This window comes from Aptenodytes patagonicus, chromosome 13 (assembly GCF_965638725.1).
Source record: "Aptenodytes patagonicus chromosome 13, bAptPat1.pri.cur, whole genome shotgun sequence".
NCBI lineage: Eukaryota > Metazoa > Chordata > Aves > Sphenisciformes > Spheniscidae > Aptenodytes > Aptenodytes patagonicus.
Genome location: NC_134961.1, coordinates 1,391,344 through 1,409,319, shown reverse-complemented (window position 1 = coordinate 1,409,319; position 17,976 = coordinate 1,391,344). Strand labels below are relative to the sequence as shown.

The following is a 17,976-nucleotide window of genomic DNA, read 5'->3' as shown; positions in this document are numbered from 1 at the left end:
ATGACAGAAGATGAGAATAAAAGCAAACAGCCTATTTACACCCATTAACCACAGATGCAAGAAGCTAATCTAGAGCACCTGTAAGATCTCTGCTGGTTTTCAGGAGGACATATTTAATAACACCAGCCAAAATGAAACCTCACTGTTTATTCCCACTTGTCATTTCATATTAACTAGGACAGTCTTCTGCTTTCCCTTCTTAATGCTGAACAAATCTGAAGTCCGTGCTCCATCTCTAGGCAGAAGGTAGAGGTTTTCCAGGACACTAAATTCAACAATGTACAGGCAGAGAAAAACGTAACATCCTTCTCCTACCCTAATCAATTTACTACCCTTGATAAAAAACTACATCTCCATGCTCACAGCAGTAGAGAGTTACTGCTTATCTATAGGACCTGCCATGGGATCTCCAAAACCCAAACTAAGTAAGCCTTTACTTCAAGTTCATACATAAGCAGGAGAGGCTAAGATGCTGGTTCGGTATCAGACAGAGCGCTTTCATCTGCTGTATTTGTTTAACGTAACCAAGTCACCTCTGCTGAGGTCTGCGGGCAGCAAAAAGCAAAGGGGACCATCCTTTAGAAGTGGCATGAACTCACCTATCTCGCGTTTCCGCTCATTCGTTGTGCAATTGTGGAAAAACTCTGTCATTAGACTCTCCAAAGCCCGTAGCGAGGCCTCTTCAGATGCCTGGGAACGACATTAAAAGGAAAGAGTTAAAACTAACTTCCCCTCTGACTTGCACTCAGGAGGTCAGTATCATTCATGTCACAGATGCACCCAAAAACCAACAAGAGCACGAAGTCCAGGTGGAGGGCAAAATAAGCTGGAATTTAAACTGCTCATTGATGTCAAGTAGCAACAAGAGTTGTCCACTGCAGGTGAAAGCTTTGGACATGAAGGACCATTTGCTCAGCTGCATTAAGTAACAAAAACAACATGAGAAGGTTTTTTTTGTGTGGCATTTAGTAATTTTAAGTTAGCTCGTCCTTGTCAAATAATTCTCACAAAGACAGCAAGTTCAAGTGAACATGCTTTCACGATGCTTTCAGATGTTTAGAGATAGTAAATACAGCGATAGCACGGGGAGGCTGTGAGAGAGGACTCCTGACACCTATTCCTATCTTTGCCTCGGTGCCACGCTGTGCCACGCTGCCACCTGCCACACCGATGGTGCTCAGGAAGTAGCAGCTTGGAAGATTAAGGAATTTCCAGCACTTTGAAAAGCAATATACAAGTATTCAGCAATTTGAGTCAAGAAGAACATCCCCCCCATCCCCAAATTTAGCTTTTATTACCGGAATTCATCAGTTATAGCTCAGTGTTTTATAAGTCCTAAAAAAAAATTATCAGAATTAGTATACAGCCGTTGCAAGGTCACTATAGTTTTGCAACTCTCTGGAGTTGGGATGGTTTTATTCTCGTAACAGCTCACCACTGAGCTTAGCCTTTCTAGCTGCACCGCGCTTCCCTTACGGTCTAAGCCTGATAATGGATAGCCTTAGAAACAATACTGCTACGGTACAGACCTCGCTATTAGTCATTCCTCTAATGTTTTCAACACATACCATCAATAATAAATGCATCAAGATTCAAGCCCTGACCTTCCTCTGCAAAGGGGCAAAGAAACAAAGTAAACCATTAAAGAAAACTGAAAGTTCTGCCTCAAAAAATAAAAACAGAAGCAAAAACCAGGTCTGGCAGTCTTCTGCAAGAAGAGATGAGCAAGTGAGACAATTTGCAGAAACACTACGGGCTTCTGCTAGTTCCCGTTTCCACGTACAGCGGTTTCCCCAAGGACCACGGCAGGGCCAAGCAGCAGGAGACCCTCCTCAAACAGCCTGGGGTTGGATTAACCCCCCAGGAGAACCAACAGCTCAACACAACAGTGTGGGAACGCAAATTCAGCTCTGTTCTCCAAACAACTGGAAATGGATGCTCTGTAGGACACCGTGCATTTTCAGTTACTTAGCAAAGGAATACTGAATTTCATCCCACCTTCCCTCTTCCTTCCCCTCCTTTTCCTTTTTTTCTTTTTAAAGACCTGCTCTAGAAAGCAAGGACTATTTTAGCAAGAAACACTGTTAGTGGGAAATTGGCTTAAAATAACCTACAATCAAATCAAAGCCACTTTGCCAGCTTAAGCAAGATCAAGCACCCATTATCACCTCTTTAATCCATTCATACATGGTCTCTGCAAACAGTCCCTTGCACTGTGAACTTCCCCTTGAAGCCGGCCAGTCAGCCACCGAACAGCCTCCTCCTCCTCCTGCCAGCCACCATTTCCTAGATAACAGCAACACTGTGGATAAGAGCCTCACTTTAAAAAAAAATACTTGATTAAGTGTAGTCCTTAACGGCGTTAGGATATAGCCAAGCTGCCATTTCGATGCATTTCTTTCTGGGACATTGCACGCTGTTGCAAGTTCCTCCCAACTAGATCCAGACATATGTATCCAACATTTTCGTAAATCCCTGCAGTTTACTTCTCTGCGGCTCAACACGGAGTAAGTCTCACCAGCAGTTTCTGATGCCAAACCCCCAAAGAGGAGTTTCCAAACACTGGGCAGATCAATCTGATGCAAATTCCTCTGTAAGAAGCACTGTTCTCCCACTCCACCCCTCCACCGGCCAAGATCAAGATCACCTCAATTCACAGAGAAGAGTTAGCTCTTCACACAGGATTGGAGGGCTCAATCATTTTCGGATAGTTAATTCAATCCTTCTTTAGGAGAAGTAGTTGAGATAAGTCAATTTTGAATCTTTTCCAAGATTCAAGATTTATTTCCTACTTTTGGAAATAAATTGCAGAGTTCTCATAAATCCTGAACATCCAACATGTCCTCCACTGACTTCAAACTGCCTCGGCACTGAGATTTTGAACGTGACAGAGCCTACTCCTAGGAACACACTTAATCTTTTATATAAAAACACCACCATCACAATGTTCAACGTGTCAAAAGCAAAAAAGAAAACACAGAGAGCACAACGCCAGCATTTTATGTAAAAAGCCCAGGCTGGCCAGAATCCAAGGCCAACTCAGGCAGAAAGAAACAGCGTGACCTCCGAGATTGTATTCTTCTCCTATTTGACTTCTCCCGGTTCTTCCAGAGGTTTGGCCAAAGGAAGGTGGAGTAGCACAAATTGTCTGAAGCAATCAAAACCCAGCCCACGACGGGCTCTGCAAACAGGAGAGCCTCCCAGGTCTTCCCCCAGGTGCTATCTCATGGCCACACCAAGCGCACCCCCTTTGAGCTATTGGCAGGACTTAAAAAAAGGTAGAGCGCGGCTGTTCTCCATTTGCTAATACTTTTGCATATTCCTCAAGTTAAGCATTCCCAGAGCATGCGGTAATCACCCACCTTCCAAGCAAAGGCTCTGATAACTAGGTCATTGAGATAAAGAGGACACATGCTGCTGGAGAGCTGCAGAGGAAATTTACTGTACCTATATCCAGACACCGCAGAAAGTAGATTATCTAGTGAGGCTATAATAAAAGTAGAGCTGTTTGTAGGACCTGTGGCTGTACCTGTCTGTAATATTTCCAGCTGCACCTCAGTATTATCGCTCACGTTAATATGCAGTTTGCTTTCTTCTAGAGCTCCGCGTTTACTCTGCACTGAAGAAAAGAACAGGCAAGTATCACCGGGGTCTGCGAAGAGAAATGCCGATGGATCCTGATACCGAGCAGCAATGCACGGACATTAACGACTGCCTCAGACCCGCACAGTCAGGACAAGATCACACCCCACGGGCCGTCAGAACCAGCAGCACTCACTTCACTTTGTCTGGGCTGAAATTCAGCCATTTGGGTCATATGCAAATTTCATTTTTAAAGTTTTTCAAGGAAAGCCATGAAGCCTGGACCCTCATTAGCAGAATTTACTTACAGACTTTCTGGGTAAGGGCTGGCAGTTTGCCTCACCTTCATGAGGCATTACAAAGTATTCAATTATTAAACCAGAAATACTTCCCACTCATTTTCACAAGTTGTAAAATCTGACCCCTCCACCCCCAATGTCTCAGGCTACTCAGGGCTGGATCAAACTGCCAGGAAATGCTGTTTGCTCTCTTCTGTCAACCATTTAAGAAAAAAAATGCTCAATTCTGTGAATCCCGTTTGCAGCGCAGGTAATGTGAGCTTTTTACCCTGAAAACCTTTGCAATTCACTAAAAACAGTCACGGTAAGATGTGACGTGCTACCATCCACACTAGCTCCGCTGCTCCCGATTGCCCAAATGCTATGGCTGAGCTCAGACCTGCAGGCTGCTGCAGGGAGGATCTCAGCTGCCAGATTCAGCAGCTCCTCCAGCCAAAGATGATGTCCTCAGTCACAGCTTGGTTAGGTGAACAAGTTAGTGTACATGCAAGTAAGCAAGCGGGTCTAAATGCGAAGTGCACCAACAGTTCCAGGTTCCTGTGTTCCAGCAGGACATCCACACTTTGACCTAGAAATTGTTTCCAAGATAGCATCTCGGAGAGATGTCTCATAGCCGATTCTCCCCAAAATAGGTGCCATCAACTGCTGCTGTGCTACACTGGGGCCGCACCGCATGGACCCGGCAAGCGTCAGGTCTGCCCCAAGTCTGCTGTTCCTGGAATTGCCCCGTCTGATCTGAGCATGACTTGGTATGGGTCAGGGTGGGAGAGAGCCACTGTCAATCTACATCCTTACCATCCCCATTTTTGCCTCGTTACGTTTGCTAAAGGTGTTTCATTAACAGTTATCAAACTAGAGGCGTGTAGCTGCTTACTCATGCCATTTATCTATGAACTCCAACCTTTAATAGCAGTCTCGTACAACCAGATAAATGACAGATTCACAGCTGAGACTACAGCTTCCTATTCTGACAGAAATCATGAGATTTGCTACCAAGAACTTGCACATTCAAAGACATTCCCCATCCACCAAAGTACCAAAAGAAGGATCTACAAAACCTGGATGTACCAGCTGATTTCAGGGCTATCGTTCAATTACATTTTAAGATGTATGAGCCATTAACTGATTTCTGTTGATTAAGGAAAAAAAAAAATCAATAGCTGCTAACTTACTGCATTTTAGGCTGTTCAAACTCCAGTTCACTGCACCTCAATAAGGCTCTAGAGAAACAAAATCTTTGTACCTTGCTGCTTAAACCAGGACTCCGTAACAAGTTCGGTGTAGCCTGTAGCCTATGACTAAAGCATTCGGGTAGGACGAGTTACTCGTCCAACTCTGGCAAAGAACAGATTTTTGGATTGCAATTTGGACATTGCACATTTACTTTAACAGACAACACAACACTAATTTTAGTTTCCATACAGCCAAAGACAACCCCCCGCCCCCGCTTAAAAAACGTACCTGATCATTCTGGAAGATATGAAAGTGCTTTATAAAGCTATTTCAATTTTCTCCAGAAGTGCTTTCATTTAGAGTTCACTTCCTACCTTTTTACTTCATTTTACGTTCTCTAAAGCGATTGTTTCTTTTAGAGGAAAGCTTTTGTCTAATGCTTTGCCCTAAAAACACAAGCTGTTAACCTTTTAATGTTTGCTATTAACAGCTCAGTAGAGTATCGATCATACAAACGATGCTCTAAATAGGGCAACTCAGGCTGATGACGACTGTAAGGGGGGGGTTATGTCTGTTGATTTTTTTTTTTTTCTAACATGTTTGGAAATGGATATCGCTCCAAGACAAAATTAAGGTAATCCCTCTACAAAGCTTTTTTTAGTAAGATGTTAATTGCAGCTGCAATGTTACAAAGGTGACTTCAACCACCCTTCAGGCAGCACTGGAACACCTTCCTCTGAGGCGGAAGAATGGATTTTACACCACAAAAGCTGAACCTTAAAAACACCTCTTTCAGTGGCAGGTAGGAAAAACGCTTGCACCGCTGAACCCCAGAAGCCTTCACTGCAGATCTCAACCCCCTTCAACGTCTCTACTCTTTAAGTAAAGAAGATGGGATCCCTCTCCGTTAGGGAGCTGTTATTCACCACCCCTCTGCACCCCATCATGTTTTTAATTCAGACGCCCACTCTTGTTCCATCCCTCCCTTCAGTACCTGCAGTGCTGCAGCGCTTTTCACGCTGTATCTAACACCTACCAGCCCATAGAGCCTCCCTACACCATATATTGACAGCAAATGTAGATATTTTTCCAGCACAGCCCTGACTTCCTAATTTTTTTGGAGCCTGCTTCTACATCCCCTTCCTATCCAGCACGTCTCCTACCATCACCAGTGCAAGACACACAGCCCAGCACAATTCAGCGTCCTCCTGCTTATCAGGGTTTGGATCTTATCACATCTTGCCCAGCTCTGCTAAAATGAGTATCGGCTACATCTACCAGCTTGTGCTCTTAACTGGCAACTCTTCCAGGAGAGCACACAACGTGAAACCCCCTTGTCTGCAGTGCTCCCAGCAGGAGTTGCTACAATGCCACCAAGAAGCCAGTGCACAGGGTTAAGAAGGGAAAAGAAAAATCAGGGAAAAGAAAAATCATGCACACACCACAAAGGCAGCTGCTAGTATAAAGTAACTCATCATCACCGTGCCTTCGCTAAATGACACTGCCCCATCCTCTTCCAACTCGGAGCCTTCTGCTTCCGATTTTTTGCAGCTACTTAATAGTACAGTTATACACACAAATGCAAACCACTACACTTTAGCTGCTGAATTTTCTTCCTTCCTTTTAGTGTTGTAGATAATTTTTAAGGAAACTCAGTCGAGGCTAATTTAATAATACATATACCTAACATGCGCATGTACTAAGGTAGTAATTTACGCGTTTAAGAATTACCAGGGTGTCTTTCAGAGCCCCTCCCTGCCCAAGCCCTAACATAACATGATAACGAACACGTAAATTAGTAATTACACTCTCAGAAAGATGGTGGGTCATTTCAAGCCTACTTATGTGGGTCACAAAAGCCTTCCTTTTGTAGCTGTCAGCAAAGCACAGATATCACCACCACTTCAGTGAACCCCTGGAACAGCCTTGGGTCACTCGATGCAGTGAAGTTCATGAAAGAACTGAAGCACGCTATTATTTTTAGCAACAAAAGCAGAATTATGAAGTGTTTTAGAGAGAGTTGTACGACACCCAACACATCCTCTAGAAAGGAGGAATGCACGCTACCGAGACACAGAGCTGTGCAGCTCAAAGGCAGGGTTACTTACGACATTTAATCATTTCCAGCTAATGATTTTAGAAGGCTGGGATTTCACACTTATTCCCAGGGTCTCCTTAAGAGTATAACTCACACAGAGGTCTTAAATTAGGAGACAGCACGCAGACCCTGCAACATACGTGCTCCCGGCAGTACACTGCTGATGGTATCAAGACACAGCTCAGCCTTTATTCTCAGTTTCCTTGTTGCATTTCAGACATGTTTTTGTGGTTTAATGAACTGAAACTAGGCTCTGCTTCACTCTGTGCTTTGAGAACAGTTCAGGCTCCTGGTGCCATTTCAAGAGATCTCCTGGCTGCAGAATACAACCCGCTTATCTGGTTCATTTGTTTCAAGAGCCACAACTTTGGCAGCTCACTAATGAGACGTAAATTTTGCAACCTCATTTCTGTTATACCACAATTTAAGCAAAAAATCTACTATAAAAGTCACGAATTACTGTTCTACCTCAAGGTGATCGACGGAGGAATAAAGGCACTACGCTACTCTCCATCTCCCTGCTGTGATGAAGCTGATGTCCGGCACCAGAGCTGCTCTAGGCCCTTCTGCCTGTACAACTCACCACCCCAGACTGCACTCCAGAAATCAATGTATTTTATTTAAACATCAGCTAAGGACTAAAAATGACCACAGGCTGAACTCTACTGCGTGGAACAGGCTATGGAGAGCCAGCAGTGATAATCTGATTTCTCGAACAGGACAGAGAGATCATCTTACCTGTAAACACTGCCTGCTACACAAGTAATCAGGCACCTTTTTGAATACCGAAGAGATCTGATTTCTTAAATCCTCTTGTACAGGCAGGTTCAGTTAACCAGGCTTCAGGTTTTAAGGTTGAACTTTGACTAACAGGCTCAAGTGTCCAAGCCTGATTCTTTCTAAACCACTAACTCTTAATTGACATAATGAAGTCCAGCAGCCAGCGTGTCCTCTACCAAGCATTTTGCATTTACTTTGCTGTTTACAAAAGACTCTCGTTACATGGAAACACAGCAAGCATAGAGCATTAAAATTCAACACCTAGAAATTCTCTTAGAAACCCACCGAAAGAATAAAATAATCATAGCAAGCTGGCATAAGCAAAGTAAGATTTAGACACAGCGCCGTTACAAGCCACGCTCTTGCCGAGGATGAGCACAAGAGCAATTTATGGGCCCCTGCCGCCCGGGGAAGGCAGGCTTGTCACGTGCCAATGACTTGCCAATTGATTTATTGTGGTTTAGCTGCTGGAAAAGACTTAGCAACACATTATTTCCCCAAAAAAGTAGTTGCTAAAATAATAATATACAGATGAGAAGTGTAGAAGCATCCAAAGCAGACTACTCGAGATCGATATTCTGCATCATACGACTGCACGTCACCATAGCACAGGGGTCGCAGGTGGGCACAGGTAGCACTAGAGTCACTTTTTGGACTTACGACTTGAATTTGACAATCCAGCTACAGTCATTAGACCTTCCTCAGCAGACACTCAGTTCAAGACTGTTCTCAGCTGCCGTCTGCCACTTTTTAAGCCACCACTGACAACAAATTTTCGGTTTGGGTGTTATCAGAAAAACAAGCCATAAAGTCACAGTATGCTCTTCAGATGGACACCACACAAGGTTGGTCATCTGCCAAGGGTGGTCAGCTGGGCATATGCCACTTTCTGGATGCTAAAATACTGCAAGGTGACTCTGGTTCTCTCCCAGATTTAAGCTCTTCCAGTGAAGTCTAGAAACTCATCTCTAAAGGGAACGGTTTGGGTCCATCCTTTCACCTCACCTCCTCCCTTTGCTGGGTCCCCCGGGATGTGCCACACTTCAGACGAGCCTGTGACACCTTGGAGGGCGATCCCGTCCTTTCTTGTAAGGAGATGCTCATGCAGGAGCTCCAGGACCACAGTCACAGGGTATAAATCACTTCCCTTTTCTCTGCGTAAGCAAATCTAGGCTTGCACAAACAGGACCACAGGGCTGGCCCAAGCAAACGCATGCAACTTAACTCATTTTGAGATAACACTTCCCCTGCCATTTTAGGTGAAGTAACCTGAGTTTTAAAAAGGCAGGTGGGAAAAAGATCCCAAGGCCATACTATTTTGGACACAAGTATGTTGGGGGGGAGAGTATTTGTAGAGGGAATAAAAAACTCCTTATATGCTTGCATCTTCTTACTCAAATGGTCCAGAACAATCAATAGATGAGCAGCAGCATGTAAAATGAACTTATGAAAGATACAAAGTATGGCCTTTTTAGTTGAAGTCCGTTTCAAAAAACACACCTATCTAAGTTTTAAGTGAGTCTTACTACAAAGAACACTATTCTTGCTTTTACAGATGGATATTTGACACTTACAAATGCTAAAAAGCTTCCTCCTCACCACTTGTTCAAATGTGGCAGCTCCTTTGACCAGAGAGGAGACTAGAAAAAAAGATGCGTAAGTGATAGGAGTCGTAAACCTGGTACTCTTGCACCAGGTACGTAAACCTGGTATCAGCACTAAGCCATCCAAGATTCATTAACAGATTTTTAAAAACACTTCTCAAATACTTTCCGTCTGCAAATCTGCAAATAAGCCTTTATCTATCTCAACCTACAGACAACTCACAATAACACCCAGACGAACACTCTGAATTGCAGATGTTTGCAATCCTAACTTAAGGAGTCTCTGAAAGTATGCACATATGCAGAGTTGGAAATGGAAAGCACTAGGACAAGCAAAAAAGAAAGCAAATGTAAGAAGAAAACAATTATTCAGCATATTTCTTAAAGTGGCACTTCTATTCGGATGCACAAGCTACAGAAAGGCAAACCCCCGCTGGGGTTCTAACTGCACTGACACATCCCAGCTGCTCATTTTCCAGGTAGCGCTCCGACATCCACTTCTGCCTGGCAGGATTAAGACCACACAAAGTGACATCAGTGCAAGGTTTACGGTAAGCTTGGGAGAAGGATTATACCTTACCCAGTATATTACACCAGCCAGACCCGATTTCCAAGGAGGTATGATTACACTACACAAAAATACAATATTTTGTAAGACCCTCACCCCCTGTCAAAGAGAAGAAAAAAAGACTGCGATACTGCAAGTTTAATTCCTGCAAGAGCATTAAAACTTGTGTTGGGCATTTAAGAGTGTACAATGACAGTATCACGGGTAACGCTTACCATGGGAATAACTCTGCAAGACTTTGTTTTAATTCTGAATGTTTCCAAAGGACAGCACATGCAGGAAGAACATCTAGTCCACTTAAAGAAAAACAAGATGTTGGTATCTGCAATGCTTCTGCACTTCGGGGTATTTCACAACAGCAGTCTGCTTCTCACCCTTGCATCTCCTGCAGCTCTGGGGCAACCGTCACGTGCAGCTTCCGGGGAAGGCTGCAGGGCTATCGTCCTCCCTAGGACCGGGGGGCTCCAACGGGCCAACACAGGGCTATCGTCCTCCCCAGGACCCGGGGGGCTCCGATGGGCCGACACAGGGCTATCGTCCTCCCCAGGACCGGGGGGCTCCGATGGGCCAACACAGGGCTATCGTCCTCCCCAGGACCCGGGGGGCTCCGACAGGCCGACACAGGGCTATCGTCCTCCCTAGGACCGGGGGGCTCCAACGGGCCAACACAGGGCTATCGTCCTCCCCAGGACCCGGGGGGCTCCAACGGGCCAACACAGGGCTATCGTCCTCCCCAGGACCCGGGGGGCTCCGATGGGCCGACACAGGGCTATCGTCCTCCCCAGGACCGGGGGGCTCCGATGGGCCGACACAGGGCTATCGTCCTCCCCAGGACCCGGGGGGCTCCGACGGGCCGACACAGGGCTATCGTCCTCCCCAGGACCCGGGGGGCTCCGACGGGCTGACACAGGGCTATCGTCCTCCCCAGGACCCGGGGGGCTCCGACTGGCCGACACAGGGCTATCGTCCTCCCCAGGACCCGGGGGGCTCCGACTGGCCAACACAGGGCTATCGTCCTCCCCAGGACCCGGGGGGCTCCAACGGGCCAACACAGGGCTATCGTCCTCCCCAGGACCCGGGGCGCTCCGACGGGCCGACACACAACTAGGCTTCAGTCAACACGACCCGGCCCGGTTCATCAAGCACCAGCAGGAAACAAGAAAAAGCAGCTGAAACTTTGCCACAAGCTGCTGCAAAGCAGCCTTTTCCTCCTTCACCTTTCCCCCATGACAAACTATTTCTCTTGGTCTCCTGGGTTGCTGGCGGGAGCAGAGGAGCAGCCGGTGCAGCCCTCAGACAAGGATGGGAGCAGGAACAGCCTTGCTGCTGAGCACCTACCTCACGCTTGCACAACAGAGATTCTAGGATATGGATGGCATCGTCCTCCTCTTTCTTCCTCTGTGTTTGCAAAAAGAAAGCCAAGGAATTGTAGAAAATCCAATCTTCTCTCCATGAGCAAAGGAACTGGGGAATGGTATGAGGGGAACGACAAATCTAACCACTACAGAGCAGCTCTCTCTACTGTATCCCTTCCAGACCTTGATTTTAAACACACTGCTCTTCAACACCAGCTACTACTCCAGGAAAACAACCACTGAGGCAAACTTCAGTGGAAGAAACCGCCCTCGGTCCCAAAGAAAAGGACTAGTGGTATTGCAATGCAGAAGAAATCTGGTTTTACCCATTGAAGCAGGAGAGAATCAACCAAGCACAACGCAGATTTTTCAGACAAAATTATCTCTCGTAAGAAAAAAAAAAAAAACCCCACTCTTTCCTCCAGAAGGCTGCATCCCCTGCATTCAATGCTGACTTTGGCGTCCTGACAAAGCCAGTATACAAAACAGATGAGTACGCTCCTTTCTCAAAAGAGGGGACAAAAAGGAATCATGACAATCCCTCTCGGAAAGAAATTCACGCTGCAATTAAAGCCGCAATAAAATATTAAGTCAAACTGCTAAAAATACACACAGGCTTGCAGACCCAGCCACAAACTTGGAGATGCTGAAACAAATAAAAGATAATTTGGGGCATGAACGCAGGGTGCTGGGAAATGGCAAAAGAAATGTAGTTCTGGGCACAATCCCCATAGGAGAGGGATCAGGGAAGATTAGGGGGAAAAAATTAAGGAATTTGTGATGTTGCTAGAAGAGCCTGAAACACTTCAGGTGGAGTGAAAGTTTCCTGTCCTGATTGTAAATAGAAAACAGAAAACTAGATAAAGCAAGCAGTAAGAGACGTGTGTGTGTAGGGGGTACGGTTGGAAAAAAGTTGCTTCACCGCAGAAACACCTTTCATAAACATTAGGCACTCCTGAGCCCAGGCTCAGAGAAGCTGCACCGTTCCCGACCTTCCAGAGGGCAGAGGCTCTCACCAGAGGACCCACTCCATTTCTGACCACAGGAAAAAAAACCCCAGGGGCTGCCTGGGTGAGTAAGCAACTTCTTGAACATCATCATCATCAGTAGGTGAAAAAGCCAATTGCTACACACTTTACCTCTATAAATGGTATTCTTAGCATTTTATTTTGACAGAACAAAGCTGGCAAACACCTTATTTTTTCTCTAAAAGTAGAAGACTGCTATGTTAACACCTGGGATGCAGTAGTGACCCAAATACAAATACAGTTACTAACAGGAAATATCTGCTGACTGATAAAGGGTAATGATTTGGAAGGATTTTAGGACACATTATCCTACCAGCCAGGTATCAGTCTATACACATAAAAGCTACATTTTTTTTTTTATTTAGCATATATTCTTAACATGTTAAGAAATATAATAATAATAGCAGCTCCTTCTCCCTAATCTAAATGGCAACACCTAATAACGTGCATTAAAATAACCAAACAGAACACAAATTCCTCGGAGCTTTTGGGTATCCGCACACTGAGCGATCTCCTTGCAGCGCCGAACCCCACTGCATGAGCTTAGTAGTCCATGCCAGGTTTTAATGCTTTTCTACTAAAATAATCCCAAGAACCAACACTCATCTATCAGCGGATTGCCATGATCATCACCTAGCAGAAAGAGGTTTTTCGAGCTAGCTTAGTAGACCTTGAGGCTCAACAATTTTGCCTTAACACCTTTTAGCCCATCTGGAGACAGCGCAGCCTACATTTAGCTGCCCAGGTCTTTGAAATACAGCATACGTACTGTAGTTATAGATCCTGGAAGGTATTATGTATAACCATTCCACTAAATCAGCTATTTTCTTCAGAGAAAAAGCTTTCATTCTGGGGGAAGCATCCTTAACAGCCACGCTCGAGACCAGCTTTCCTGCTACAAGCTCAGTTCTGATTCCCCTTTCTTCTAACTCTGCCAAAAGGGACACACAGGTTCAGCCTTCACCCAGGGCCACCGCAGGCAGACGCTACTGCCGAGGGTGTCAGTGTCAGAGCAGGCAGAGCTGCCCACCCGGCCACGCACCACACCGTGCTGCGCTCCGCAGCTCCGCAGGCTTTGCTGCAGAACGAGTAAACATGTGAAACAGTTCACCAGCATTAAGTCTCGGCTCCCGTTTCATGATTTAATAAAGCGGGGATAATAAAGGGGCACAGAAAGTTACGACGTGACCTGATGGCCAAAAAAGGAAGCCAGATGTTGGAGCTGAGGCTAGAACTTTTAAGTTCCTATTCTCTTGTTTCTCTACTCAGTAGAGTGAGTCAGAATGGTTTTAAAAAGGGTTTACTTTTATTTTTAAACTATGTACTTTAAGGGGATATACAGAAAGCTGACAGAACTTCAGACTACTACACCACAGAGGTCTAGTTTTGATGCTGCACATCAGCTGGCAGTGTCGGAGCAGGCGCTGCCTGGAGGAGGGGACGACACGCTCCAGCTCCCTCACGGTCTCAAAAACCTCCCCGTCAGCCCGCCTGCCACAGCACAGGCAGCATGCTCGGTGACAGGGAGCTCTACCATCTTCTCCATCTCTTGCTATGGGAAGATATCCCCATAGCTCACCTGCTTCAGGACCAGGCGGCAGCAGCCCAAACACGATTTAGGCGTCTCTAGCACGACGGGACAGCCAGGCAGAGGGTTTTTGCAAAAGCAAGAAGCTGCTGCCGCCTCCTGCCCCAACGATGTCCTCAGCCACCTGCACAGTGGGCATGAGGAGTGGGCCCACAAACACAGGACAGTTCACAGCCCACAGACCTGATCTAGCCTTAGGGCCACCAGCTCAGCTACGCTGACGTACATAATAAACGTGAGCTATTTTGGTAATTCAGCAGCAAGCTCCTTGGTAACCAAGAGTGCCAGAATAACCTATGGCTCACCAGCAATACCTGGCTAGATATGCTGCAGTCCAGACATACTTTGTTCCTTAGCAAATGGAAGGCTTAAACCATCGTCGGGTCTCCAAAGGAAGCTTTAAGCCCAAGAAAATGACAGCACTTGCTGCTAAAAAAAATTGGAAGGTGATAATAGGGGCTACAAAATAAAAGCTAGGATGCTGCTGTGGAAAACTTAGAAAGATTCAAGCTACGCACGCCCACTGCCTGCTTCCATTTTTGCAAGCTATATTTGCTTCATGCAGAATAGGGACACAAGCTTCTTTGGATCTGCTGTTGCTACTTCTATTGTCTGCTTCCTTCCCGCTTTGCTCCATGTTTATGAGGCCTAGTGATAACCTGAAAGAAGAGTGACTAGTTTTGTAATTAAAGCCAACATCTTTATGATGAATTCTATGATTCTATGATCTTTGAGAAGCCTGTTTGCAGTTCTCTGACCGAAGGGTTGACTTCATCTTTAAATCTGCTACCTAACACAACAGCATTTCCCGGAAGAAGTCCCTTTTCCTAAGCTGCTCTTCTAGTTGCTGCCAGGATACGAGTCCCAGATAATTGAAGAATACATTCGCTAGGAGGCAATCACCTGACTTCCAACCTCACATGGGAGTTACAAATGCCCTTGCCAGCTGACTGATACGGCTCAGGAGATCATAACTGAGCTCTGATGGCTTCAGAGGTGGTTCATCTTTGCTAGCGGAAGCAGAAAAAGGTGAAAGAACGAGTGATGAGACAAATGCATAGCTTATTTGGATGCAAAACACAAAGGCATTCAAGGACTAGGTCCACAAACAGTATTTATTTTGAAGCTGTTCACTAAAATCATCTAGAAGGATCCTAAAAGTTGACTAGGAAACCATATTAATACTTTCTGCTCTATTAAAGAAGAGAAAAGCTTGAAGAGTGCCACCTGAGCGCATAAGTTGGAGGTAGTTACTCTGTGTTTAGAGGTTAACTTGACTCCACAGAAACCCACTTGAGAAGCCTGTATTTTACAATGCTCTATTTTCTCTACAAAGATGCCACAACATCATCAACATTGACACATCTTTTTCACAGAAAGCCACAAACTGGGTGCTGTACACGAACTATTTAGCAGACATGCAAGTGCATTAATAGCCTGACATGCCACAAGCATGCAATAACCAGCACAGATGGTACGACGACCAGAAAGCTTGACAGCAGGGCTGCTCTTTACAAATTCCTCAGAAAGCAAAAGAATGATTCAAGCTTCCTGTGAAACTAAATAGCTTTTTAATGGTGGCTTAAGATTTCTGAGCCGTCAGTGGCATCTAAGCGCACTGAACTGGCACCTGTTCTACAACATGTGTACACTTTCTGAGCACATTGCGCATCACTGGTTTCCCCTCCTGCCTTGACGGGTGCTCTGACTTCACAATTTGTTTTTCTTAACATTCCTTCCCAGTTAATCAAGCTCTAACTCATTACCGCTCCCATTGCTTACTCCCTTCCATATCAACCCAATTCAACTTCAACCAATAAAATCTGCCTCCACAAGCCTGTACTTTTGACAGCAGACTTTAATTATGTTTTATTTGTTCCCAGAACGCCTTACAGCCTCTCATCTTCACGCTTTTCTGACTGTTTCCGGGAAGGAGGGTACACCAGCAGCAGAACGTGCCCATCTGTAAGCTCCAAGGAAATGGGAACATAAGGAAAATCTTGCATGGTAGTCACGTGATGAGTTACAACAGTAAATTCTGCAGTATTGCCCGATGACGGCTTCTCAACTTCCAACGCCAGTACTCGGCTTGTAGCTGAACCAAATATTGGATGTTCAAAGAGAAAAAGAAAACAAGCTGTAATTCAGGAGGCTAAATGCGCGTATCTGTATGAAGGCAAGGGAAGAACTAAGAAGCCCTTTTGCCACCTGCAATTATTAGTGCACACCCTGAAGCACAAAACTCTCCAACCTCTTCCCACGTGCAGAGCTACAGTTTGTTATATACGACTGGTCTACCAAATTCTCCGAACTTAACCACAGCGTTTATTCATCCTCGTGAACCAGGGGTATTCACTAAAAAGAACCCACCTCGAGAATATCACCCTTTGCTCTAGCTTTGGCTGAAGCTAAATTCAGAAAGACCTGAGACATTTGGCAGACAAGTCAGGAGTCCGTCCCGAGCAGGTAGGTACATCCCTCGGACTGATCAAGGTGCATGCAGACCCAGTAGTAGCAGGCTGCTACTTGTATTTATCGAGGCGATCGTATCCCACCCCAGCAGACGCTGTATGGAATAGCAAAGCTTCTGAAAGGGACTAATGAAATTCATTTTAAATGGGCTACAGAGAGCAAGGTTTCAATAAACTAGCAATAGATGGTACCAGGAACACAGCAAACAGCATGCAGATGTGATTATTTCGGCTCTTGGGTGAAGAAATTTGCAACTGCAAACCAAGATCCCAACTTCCTGAAGAAAAGGGGTGCAAGGCCTGAGCCTACATTATCTAAGACAGCTTAAGCTAGAAAGTGGTTGAAAACTAGATCAGTAACTACTGCCTTGGCCCAGTGGGGCTCTCTGGCTGAAAGAGGACAGGAGGCAGTTTTCCATGAGCAGATCCAGGGCTGCGGAACACATGTCTACTTGCTGATCAACTGCAAAGTACATGTTTGTGGCTTTCCTTGGTTAACCCAGTAAATTTTGGGATATAAGGTTTCCCTGCAGGTAAAACAAGGGAAAAATAAGAACAGCAGTTGTCACTTAGCGTACCGCTGCCAGCGCTTGGTATGGCGACAGTGAGCAACATCCCCATCCCCTGAAGACAGATTTCCGCCTACCAGCCCTGCAAGCCTGACTGCGTGCACCCAAAGGATCGAAGACGTCTTCTTTTGCTTCTTATCAAGAGAAAAAAAAGATTGTGCAAATCAAAGCATGCCATATCTCAGCTCTGTATCTCTCAGTAGGATCGCACGTAGCTGCGACTGCCGCTGCTGGAAGGCGGCTGAAGACCAGCATCTGCAGCGGAATTAAACAACGCTCTGCACAGAAAGGAATCCGGGTCATTTCTGCAGCTTCTCCAAGGCTAAATTGGAGGCGAACGGGGCACGTTCACGGCTGGCGCTGGAGAAAACCTGTGACTCTCAGCACCCGCTGGCACAAACGCTCCCAGGAAGAATTTCTGCCTCCGCAGCTTTTTAAAACTCGTTACCACGGCGGCTCCGGGGGTGAAGGCCGCCCTCACCACCCGCAGGCCCCTCGGGGCCTCCAGGGCCCGCAGCCCCCCGGCCGGGACGCTGCCCAGGCGGCTCCCCGCTGCAGGCCCCGGGCCGCCCGCTCCCCGTGCCGGGGGCAGGCCCTGAGGGCTGGCGGGCCCGGGACAGGCCGCAGGCCCCGCCGGAGCGCCGCGGAGCACCCCCCCCCACCCCCGGGCTCCGCGGCGGCCCCGCTCCCCGCCCGCACTCACCATGGCTGCCGGCGGCTCCCGCGGGGCGGCTCTAGGCAGGGCGCCGCGCTCCGCTCATGTCATGGCCGGCGGCTGCCGGCGGCGGGGCCTCCCCGCCCATGCACCGGCGAGCCCCCGCCGGCCGCAGAGCCCCAGGCACCGCGGGCGGCCCCCCGCCC

The 17,976-nt window shown here is 46.5% G+C and overlaps 1 protein-coding gene across 3 annotated transcripts in view; it reads right to left on the bottom strand.

The window, feature by feature from the left end:
• XPO6 (exportin 6) overlaps positions 1-17,937 on the bottom strand; it is a 57,567-nt gene extending 39,630 nt beyond the window's left edge. For all 3 annotated transcript variants that reach the window (XM_076350661.1, XM_076350662.1, XM_076350663.1), the window contains exons 1-2: positions 17,819-17,937; positions 600-690 (exon numbers count right to left, since the gene is read on the bottom strand). In XM_076350661.1, coding sequence (XP_076206776.1) covers positions 600-690; positions 17,819-17,821 — 94 coding nt within the window. In that variant the 5' untranslated portion in view covers positions 17,822-17,937. The remainder of the gene's footprint in view (positions 1-599; positions 691-17,818) is intronic.
• Between the last annotated feature and the right edge of the window lie 39 nt (positions 17,938-17,976).